Raw genomic sequence first — 10,605 nt, forward strand, 5'->3', positions numbered from 1 at the left:
CGATGGTGTACCAGAAAGCAGCGGCCTTAAACAAGACCAATGACTCATTGCAGTGAACATTTGAAGTAAAGCTGATTGGACAAAAGGGTATGCTGTGTGACACACGCCAGCTTCCAATGCCACCAGGATGAATGAAGAGGTGTTAGAGAGGCTGGAAAGATGGAGGAAGAAGAGGCTTTTGTTTGTTTGTTTCGTTTTTCTTTTTTGTTTGTTTGCTTGTTTTGATTTGATTAAAAAAAATTTTTTTTGCAGGGTGGGCACTGCTGGGGTGAGCAGAGGATAAGGAGGGGCTGGGAGGTAAGTGGAATTAGGGTGCACAGTGTGAAATTCCCAGATTCAATAAAGAAATTACATTAATTAAAACATAATGACATCATGAGAGTTTCAGGCAAATGGATGGAACTAGAAAAAAATTGTCCCGAGTAAGATAACCCAGACCCAGAAAGACAAACATGGCATGTACCCACTTATAGTAGATATTAGCTGTAAAGTAAATGATAATCATGCTGTGGTTCACAGACCCAGAGAGACTAAGTAACAAGGAGGGCCTAGGTAGGGATGAAAGAATCTCCCTGGGAAGGAGAGAATAGATTTTGAGGGTGACTGGGGGCAGATGGAGTTGGGAACAGGAGGATCAACTGTGTGTATGGGAATACTGGAATGAGGCCATTTCCAGTATGAGGTGGAAACCTAACACAATGCAAATCCATGGAATCTATGAGAGTAACCCTGGCAAAGACTCCTAGTAATGGGGGAGTGGAGCCTGAACCATCCATCTTGTAACCAGGCAAGGCCTCAAGTGGAGAAAGTGGGACATTAACCCAGCCATAAAACCTTCAACCTACAGTATATCCTATCTGCAGAGTGTTCTAGGACTGGAGCCTTGCAGAATCCTCATCAAAGAGACCAGAGAGACTTCATCCAGCAACTGACAGGAGCAGATGCAGAGTCCCACAGCCAAACATTAGGTGGAGCTCAGAGAGTCCCGAGGAAGGGGCGGAGGAAGAAATAGAGGGATCAGGGTCACCGTGAGAACAGAGCTCACAGAATCAACTGCCCTGGACTTATGGGGGCTCACAACAACCAGGGAACCTGTAGGGGTCTGACCTAGGTCCTCTGCATATATGTTATGGCAGAGTAGCTTGGTGTTCTTGGGGGATTCCTAAAAGTGGGGATAGGGGCTGTCTCTCACTCTTTTGCCTGCTTGTGGGACCCTTTTCCTCCTACTGGGTTGCTCTTTCAGCCTTGATGTGATGGTATGTGGCTGGTCTTATTGTAGCTTACTATGCTGTGTTTGGTTGATATCCCTGGCAGGCCCGCTCTTTTCTAAGGGGAGACAAAGTGGGGTGTGAATCTGGGGGAAAAGGAGGTGGTGGGGAGGAGAGGAAGAAGAAGAAGAAGAAGAAGAAGAAGAAGAAGAAGAAGAAGAAGAAGAAGAAGAAGAAGAAGAAGAAGAAGAAGGAGAAACAACAACAACAACAACAACAAAATAGAACAAAATTCCCTTTGGGCAAGTTCTATAAACCACCAGGAAAAAGAACTTGTTCCAAACTGGAACCAATAACCTATTTGTTGTGGAAACAACAATCCTAATGTTTTAGAACTGTCTCTGCGCTGTCTGGCTGTAGGCTGAAACACACCAGAAATAACTCCTTAGGAAAAAAAAAATTGAACATGCAAGTTTACCACGAGAAAAGCACTTGTCGAGTTACTGCTGCAAGCTGTGTGGTGCAAGGAATCGCCGCTGATTTTGTGTTTGAGCAACATCTCACGATGTAAGTGATGCCCTTGAGATAAGCATGTTAAATGCAGGACTTAAGGCAGGGCTCTGATCTCTCTCCTCTGAAAAGAAAGGAATCAGATGGACATCCTTATAAATTGAGTTTTCCACGTGGGTGGGTCTAAGGGGTGGGTCTGAGGGGTGGGGCTAAAGAGGTGGGTCTGAGGGGTGGGTCTGAGGGATGATGTGGTGTAGGAGTTTACAGCATATACTCTGGAGCTGGACTCTAGGTTAACTCTCAGTTCCATGATCCCACTTGCTGACCAGAGAAAGGTTTTTAAGGAAATCCTTTTATTTTTAAAATTAGGAAACAATTGAGATCTAACTATCTTTAATACTTCTCACAATATATGAAATGAACAGTGTCTCGAAGACAATCTACTGGCCAAGCAAGAACTCTCTTTTTTATTAGCTTAGTGTCCCTGTCGACCAAGATGGACTAAAGTTAGAGATACCAGCCTCTAGCTTCCTGGACAGTTGGAGCTTCCAAAACACTTTCTCACTGTCACTGAGTATATCTGGAAATATGAATTTCACATTGTTTTCCTTTGAATTAGAGTGTAATATTTGTCATTCACCACTGAAGCAGTATTCTAGAAGAGAAGAACAGTATGTCTCCATGGGATCCTTAATAAACATCTAGTTTACTTGACGAATCAGCAAGACCATTTATTGATTTAGAAATGTTTACGCGGATTATCAAAGAAATGTTGTTTTAATATTTGTGAGGAGGTCAAAATAGTGATTCTGTCTCTTACAAGGTTCAGAAATATTCCTAGGAAAGAAAAAGAGGCGGTTGAAAGCAGTCAGGGCTGGTGGGTTAAGTACACAGTTCTGGCCTCAGAGAGAATTCAGCTGACTGATCTCATTTTTAAACAGTACGTGCTGCAAAACAAGAACAAAATATAGCCCAACAATACAAAAACTCAAAAAAGGGTTTCTGTACCCCAGGGACCAGTGTTGGTACTCTCCCCTCCCCTTACTGGTACGTTTATTTGATGAGATGATTTCACGAACAAATAATTATTTTTATAATAATGTTTACTTATTAGTAACTACTTAAAGTTTATGTGGCTTAGATCATATAGAGCCAGCTTCTGTGCTCACTTCTGATAGGTTTCTAGGCCTTGGGGAAGGGGAGTTGCTTCCCCCCCACACCACCACTGTTGGAGTCACTTTTAATTAGACTGGCCAAGATGGGAGGCAAATGTGATGCTCTTTTCTGGAACTTTCATCAGAGCATCATAGTTCTGGGCTGAGTCAGTCTCAGGGTCTGTCTGTGACCTCTGTCCCAGCTCCTCTTTCCCATCACCTGCTTCATCAGCTGATAGCTGTGTTCCAGGTGGTATCCTGGGTCCCTCCAGTACACTCATTTTATTTTTAACTTCCACAGAGAGTTGGGGTTTGGGGCTTGTTATATTTAAATAACCCCGTTTCATCTCGGGTGCCATGGATAGTATTGCATCTGTAAAAAAATGAGTCTTTTCACATAAACCATGAGTTGTTCTAAAGAAGAGCTATACATAAATAAGTGTGCCAGTGAGATGCAGGTTTTGTAAAACCGAGTCCTGGCAAATGGCTGGGGAAATGTCACTGCAAAAGCTGCCATTATCTCTGAGCTTCCATGGGTATGTGCAGGGTTTCAAATTGGAATAGCTTGAAAAACCATTTAGCCAGAGCATCAAAGGAGGATGTCCTTGGGCTGGTCTCACTGATAAGAAAAAACAGAATTGGAAGAGGTAATTGCTAATTAATTTACACAGGAGTGTAGAGGTCTAAGGCAAATAACTTTGGAAAGGAAATAGTATTGTTTTCCCTTGGTCTAGACCAGGGCTTTTCACTTAGATCTATTTACTCCCTAAATCAAAGACTCATTTTTTTAAACAAATGTGAATATTTTTGGTATTATTTCCACAACTAATAAAAACAGTATAAATTGTTTTTCAACAAATCAAGAAAACAGTGATGAAAAGAAGTGTTCACCAGAGTGGACATTTGGCTATTTAAATCCCACTTCTTCTAGACACATAGCTTTCCTGGTCAGTAGCTCAACTGCAGGGTAATTTGTTATGATCTCATTATTACCCTCTTACCTTGAGACACTCGACCCACCTCAGGATGGAACCATCTGGAGATTGAAGTCTTCCCTCCCTCCAAACCTTTTATTTCCCCATGGTGCTCTTACTTTTATTTCAGAACCATAGTTTTAAAGTTTCGGGATGAAGCCTGGGCTAAGTAAGTGTGTCAACACATGAAAACCTCAAGCAACTTGTTTTCCAGTTAGATTCTCTTAGAGAACTGAGATGTGCCGGTCACTAGCAGTTCCCATAGGCAATGCATTCTGGGGGAAGGCAGCTCCTGGCAGGAGATAATTCATCGTGAAATAAGGTATCACCACACATTTGACTTATGTTTCCAGTATGACCTTTATTGAGCAAGGACTGATGTGACGTTTAACATTGATCAACATAAGGTTGCAAACTGTGCAGGGCAGCAAGGTTCTCCCATGAACAGAAGTCCATTTGAAATGCACCAGTGAGGTAAACATAAGTATTCATATATAGCTTTCTTAAGGCTAAGAGAGTTCTGTTTCACTTATTATTTTTTTGGCTCAGTTGGTACTTTGCATAATACATCTCAAGACATCCCCCCGAGTGCCCCTCTTCCAACATCTCAGGACACTGGCAATTCCCCAGGTACATATTCGATCATGCATTTGAATCCCCCCAAGACTGCGGAGGAGGCACCCTGAGCTTGCATGCAGTTCCCTCATATTGCACAAAGGAAAATACAATGTCTGGAGCCCCCATGGGAGAACCCATTCTGTTTTGAAGCTGTCAATCACATGCATTTTGAAATTGTCATATGGCTTAACCTTTTGCAATGGGCTCAAACCTTAGTCACCCTGGGAGACTTCCTTGACTATGGCGTGTGAGGTGACTTTTTCTACCTTTTTAGTTGACACTAGTTTCTCCTCAAAGGTCTCCTCATGCTCTTCGACCTTTTGAGTGACTGTTACAGACTTGGTGATGTATTTGGTAGCACCATCGCCCCCCTCGCTGGTGATTTTCTCTACCTTCTTGGTCACCACCACTTTGCCCTCGCTGCCATCATCCCCTTTCTTCTCATCTGCTGGGCTCACATCTAGCCCATTAGTGACCACCCCTTTCTCCTCTTCCCTCCCACTGCCCTTCTCCTGAGTTTCCTGTTCCTCCTCTTTTTCTTCCACCTCCCCATTGATAGCTATGTCTTCCTTCTTGGATTCCTGTGGGCTGCGGTCACTCCCTTCCTCCTCACTCCCTCCCTCCTCCTCTGCCTTCTCCTTCTCCTTCACTTTCTCCTGCTGTTGAGGCTTCTCCTCTTTAGCATCTTTCTCCAGGCTCACCTTTACTGACTTGGTGATGGTGATCACCTCCTCCACAGCCTTCTCTTTTACTGGGGATTCAGCCTTCTTCTCTGGCACATCTTTTGGCTTCTCCTCCTTTTTCTCCACCTTCTCTTCCTTGGGTGCTTCCTTGACGACTTCCTTCTTTTCTTCCTTAGCTTTCTCTTCCTCCTTTTGCTCGCCTTTCCCTGCCTTGGTGTCTGGTTTTGGCTTTACCTCTTCCACTGGTGATTTTGGCACAGGGGACTTGGCTTTCTCTGGCTTCTCTACCTTGATTTCCTCCTTGACAGACACTTCCTCAGTTTTCTTTTCCTCCTTGGCTTCCACTTCCTCTCCTTCACCTTCTGCCTCAGTTTCTCCCTCTTCTTCCTGCTCACCTTCATCCTTTTCACTGGAGCCTTCCTTCTCAGATCCCCCCTCTTCTGCCTGGTCTGACTTGGCACCTTCGTCTTCCTCTTCTTCTTCCTCCTGGCCTTCTTCTTCTTCTTCCTCCTTTTCCCCTTCCTCCTCTTCCTTAGCCTCAGGAGACTTCACAGGAGACTTTTCAGCTTCCTGTTCCTCTTCTTTTTCCTCAGCCTCCTCTGCCTTTTCCTCCTTGGCGGAGGCTGCCAGCTCCTCTGCAATGGCTGTGAGGGTGTCTTCCATTTCTGACTTTTCATCTTCCACTTTTGTTTCCTCTATGATCTCCTCCACAAATTTGTGCTGGACCTTGAGCTTGGGAGCCTCCACCTTGGTCTTCTGAATCTTACTGGATATTGTGACTGAGGGCTGTCGGTGTGTGTACAGAGGCCCCGTGATGCTGCCTGAAAATGTGCTAAATCTGGTCTCTTCACCCTCCAGGAGTTTCCTAAGGAAGGAATCAAAGAAGATGAGACAATGTTGAAGACTTATGTGGCCTTCTAGTCTTCATTGCCATAAAGGTAATGTACAGGCCACTTTAGAATAAATAGAACCACATAAGGAAGACATTCTGTCTACCAGTGCAGGGTCTACCATCACTTAACTGACGTGTTAAATCATATTCAGGCACAGATTCTCAAAGAGTGCCAGCTGATCCTCTGCTGCAGTGTCTAGCCACTCCCAGTAGACAATTAACCACACCCAGATGGTAAATTGAGCTCTGCAGCAGTCAGCCATTGGTGCAGTATGAACGTGCTCAGTTGGTCCCTAGTCGACAATCCTCTCCATCCCCCAAATGGTGGCCTCCCTCATCATTTGAATTGTCAAGATTTGTATGAACTGTTAGAGCAAATAAAATGTTCAGTTTAAAAAATTAAAACTATTGGGCATGCATGAATCAGAATGTTGATGAATTTAAATTATAGCTAGATGTTAATATAGGTGAACCCAGCTATAATTTGTTCTATAATTTCAGGGACAGAATGTCTATTTGTACAATCATCTGGTGGTTTTTTTTAAGTGCAGTTTATTCTTGCTGTAACGTTCTTATAGGAAATGATTGCTTTGTCAAGGACTGTGTGCTTTGAATCTGGTCAGCAGAAAGACAGCATTAGTCAGGAGACCTATAACCAGCCTATTGATAAAGAGATCAAACCTATAATTGCCTATACATTTAGTTCTGTATGGTTCTGTACATAATGCTTGTATAGATCTAGCTATATGAAGGGATCATATATACTGTAGTCAGATAGAATGCATGGATATCATCCATAGACTTAAAATAAATGTATTTATTCTAATGTGTCTATATCTAGTCTCAGCCAGATGATGGCAACAGTATGCTGTAAGAGAAACAGAAGCAGAATGACCTGGTGTTTGTCCTTGGCATTATAAAAGAGTTAGAATCACCAGATGAAATATTGAAAATAAAACTTCATCTGCCTGTCAGACATACAAAGACATCTAAAGCAAAATGTTTAAGCCTATTGGTGTGGCCTCCAGCTACTTAAAAATATCCTTTACCCACTTTTGGGGTGCATTTTTGGGCTTTTTTTTTAGTACGACTATATTTTGATCATATTCTTTTTGCCTCCCCCAACTCCTCCCTCCTCCTAGATTCTCCCCATAGTCACCTTTAAAGATGAATAAAAGTGATAAAACTGCACCTCAATACTTAGGGTTCCATTTGCTTTTAACTGAGCAGGGGAGCCAGGCCTCTGAGCCAACACTGTCAGCTCTGGCCCAAGTGGGGACGGCTGTGAGCCAGCAGGCTCCGCAGTGCGGATAGCGCCTGGACCAAGTCTGCAGAAAACCTGTACCTGTAAGCTGCAATCTCGATGTCCAGGGCCATCTTGACGTTGAGGAGATCCTGGTATTCTCGCAAATGACGAGCCATTTCCCATTTGGTTCCCCGAAGCTCGTTTTCCAACTGCTGGATGGTGTCCTGAAAGGCACAAGGAATCTCCAGAAACTTCCTTCACAAGACACTTGCTATCCCCCTCCCCGAGCCTGCCCACCCCCCCGCAGCTCCGTAAGTCTAGCAGATATCACTCTTAGCCTCCCCCACCCCCGTTTCTTTGATAGTAGTGGAATTCAAAACAAACGAACAAAAATCAACTAGACATTTCCCAGGCACCACGCGCAGGGAGCTCAGTAAGCCTAGAACACCCCTAAAAGGAACACTCTGGAATCCAAGGACGGTCCCTATTGGACCTAGCTCTGCATCCCCACCCAAACTCTGGACTGAAGCCAGTTTGGGGGAGGATATAAAAGACTACCTATGCTTTTACTTATTAAATGACGCATTTCTCGATCACCAGAATGTGCCGCTTACTTTAAAAGTAGAATCTACTGTAGGAAAGCAAGTTTTTGATGGAGATGGGGATTTCTAAGCCATTGAGGCAGGTGGGTGGGGAAACGAGGGAGGGCGGGGCAAGGACCCTGGATCTCCGCTAACTAACTGGGGTCTGCGGGGGCGCTCGTGCGCGTTGGCGAGCTGCCACCAGGGAGCGCGACCAAGAGGGCCTCCGGGCGCGCGCTCGAGTGTCGTGTCGGGGACGCGCGGCGCTGGCGCTGGCGCTGGCGCTCGCGGGCCGCGCAGCCGCGGTTCCTACCTGGTAGCTGCTGAGGTCGTGGTTGTGGCGCTCCTCGATGTCGCTGAGCTGCCGCTCCAGGGACTCCTTAGTGCCGCGCACGGACTCGAGCTCGATGCTCTTGGACTGCAGCTGGCGCCGGTACTCGGCGATCTCTTCCTTGGCGGAGCGGATGGCCTCCTTGTTCTGCTCGGCCGCCTCGGTGAGCTTGGCGTAGCGGCATTTGAACCACTCTTCGGCCTGGTGCATGTTCTGGTCTGAGTGACACTCGAGCTGGGAGCGGATCTCCTTCAGCGCCGTGGAGATGTCTGTCTTCAGGTAGTCTTTGCGCTCTACCGTGATGTGCGACGCCTGGATCTGAGCCAGCAGGTCGGCCACCTCCTCTTCGTGATTGCTCCGCAGGAAGGCCACCTCATCCTGCAGCGACTGCACCTTCTTGTCCAGCTCCACCTTTACCATCGACGACTCCTCGATGTCTTTGCGCAGCGCGCGGATGGCAGCCTCGGTGTCGTCGCGCAGCCGCGCCTCCTCCTCGAAGCGCTCCTTGAGCCGGTGAATGTCTTCCTCCAAGTGGTCCGAGTCCAGCTGCACCTGAGCCTTCTCGTGGTTCACCATCTCAAGCGTGGCGCGCAGCTCCCGGATCTCCTGGTCGTAAGCGTCACCCAGCTGGGCATGCGAGGCCTGCTTCTGCCGCAGCGCCTGGATCTCCGCCTCGATCTCCTTGTTCTGCTGTTCCAAGTAGTGCACTTTCTCGATGTAACCGGCGAAGCGGTCGTTCAGCCCCTGCAGCTGCTCTTTCTCGTTGGAGCGGGACAGCTTGTAGTCGCCGCCGGAGCCGCCGTTGAGCAGGGACGAGGACTGGCTGAAGTCGAGGCTGCTCTCGGCCGAGCTGAGCACGGCCGAGCTATAGGCGAGGCGCGGGGCGAGCGCGCTGCGCTTGTAGGAGGAGGACACGGTGCTGGGCGAGCCGCGGGACCAGGACTGCGAGCGGAAGCCGCTGGACGGCGACCCGCTCACGCGGCTGAAACTGGAGCGGGTCTCGGTGACCCGCCGGTAGGCGGACGGGTTGCCCAGCGAGTCCAGCGTGTAGCTCATCTTGGAGGCCTTGGGGTGCGTGGCTGTCACAGCGTTCTGCCGGCCTCGCCGCAGCCCCTTTATAGCGGAGCAGCTGGTCCCGGGCCAGGGCCCCGCCCCGTGGAGGCGGCGGTCGAGGAGGCGGGGACTGCGGGCACCGGGCCGGGGGTGGGGGGAAGGGGGAGACAAGCCCTGCGGTGATTCAGCTGCCGCTCCATGCTCCACGTGGGCCGGCGCCACAGTGGACCCCGCATTTGGGTGTAGCCCGGTCGGCCCTTCTGCAGCGTCCTCTTGGGTCCCAGACCACTTGTCACCCTGTAGATCTCCCTTTTCTGCGTTTCACCTGCAGTTTGCAGTTCACAGCCTTGGTGCAAGTGCTGACCCAGCGTCCTTTCTTTGTATAGCCACTCTCCGGCCCTTGGGGCAGTTCTCCGGCCTCCTGGCTCTTCTTTTGTCCCCTACCCCTTAGCTCTTTCTTCCTCACTTTTGGACTTAGGCTCTGCTAATCATTTTTTTTTTAATCACCCCCACCCCCTTTGTGGCCCTTCTCCCTTCTTTCTCTTTTCTTAGTTCTCATCCGGCATTTCCCTTGGAGCTCTGTCCCCTGGGACATCTTTTTTTTCTTTGCCGCCTCATCTTTTACCCCTCTCCCCCCGACTCTCATTTTTTTCCCTTCTCTATTCATCCTTATCTTCCGTGTCCACCCTTTCCTCCCCCTTCTCCTTGTCTTAAAGCAGGCGGTGATGAGCCGAGAGTTGTGCAGAAGAAAAAAAGAGAGAGTTTTGGAGGAATGGCCGACCCGAAACCTCCAGGAAGGGGACAAAGAGGACGGGCCGGGGTAGTCATTTGTGTTAAAAGTGGGATGTGGCGCTCCAGTCTGCTTAACGGTTGGGGGACCTCGGCAGTCTACAGCAGGTAAGGCGCAGGGGCGCCCAAGGACCCGGCAGCACCAAGGACAGCGCCCAGGCAGGGCCGTGGGAGGCTGCTGGGTTTCCTGTCTGCCAGAGCCCATGGAGGGTCACTTCTGGCTCATCTCCTCAAGTGAATAATAAACCTGTTTGTAGTGACTGTGTGTTTGCAGGAACCAAGCTAGAAATCCCACGCTAAGACTTCTCTGCAGTGCAGAGTTGGCACAATGAGCAGACTGCAGGTTTTGAAAACAACTAAAATTCATTAAACTCAGTTAAGGCAAATAGAGACTTGAAACCTAATTTGACTTTTCCAACAAATGATAGATGCTAGGCAAAGAGGAGACACAAGGCCTGAAATTTGAAGGTCAACTATACCTTGAGAAGTTGAAATTTGAGATGAAAAATCTAGGGAGATAGAATGTATGATAAGTTTGAAAAATGCCTTGTCATCTTTCTGTCTAG

General features: G+C 47.7%; 1 protein-coding gene across 1 annotated transcript; it reads right to left on the reverse strand.

The window, feature by feature from the left end:
* Positions 1 to 4,187: 4,187 nt before the first annotated feature.
* Positions 4,188 to 9,439, reverse strand: Nefm (neurofilament medium). The gene is made up of 3 exons (XM_036198745.1): positions 8,180 to 9,439; positions 7,385 to 7,509; positions 4,188 to 6,012 (listed from the first exon to the last, which is right to left on the reverse strand). Exons 1-3 carry the CDS (start codon positions 9,251 to 9,253, stop codon positions 4,677 to 4,679), a joined length of 2,535 nt encoding a protein of 844 aa, XP_036054638.1. The 5' UTR covers positions 9,254 to 9,439; the 3' UTR covers positions 4,188 to 4,676.
* Positions 9,440 to 10,605: the final 1,166 nt, after the last annotated feature.

This window comes from Onychomys torridus, chromosome 9 (genome assembly GCF_903995425.1).
Source record: "Onychomys torridus chromosome 9, mOncTor1.1, whole genome shotgun sequence".
Taxonomy (NCBI): domain Eukaryota; kingdom Metazoa; phylum Chordata; class Mammalia; order Rodentia; family Cricetidae; genus Onychomys; species Onychomys torridus.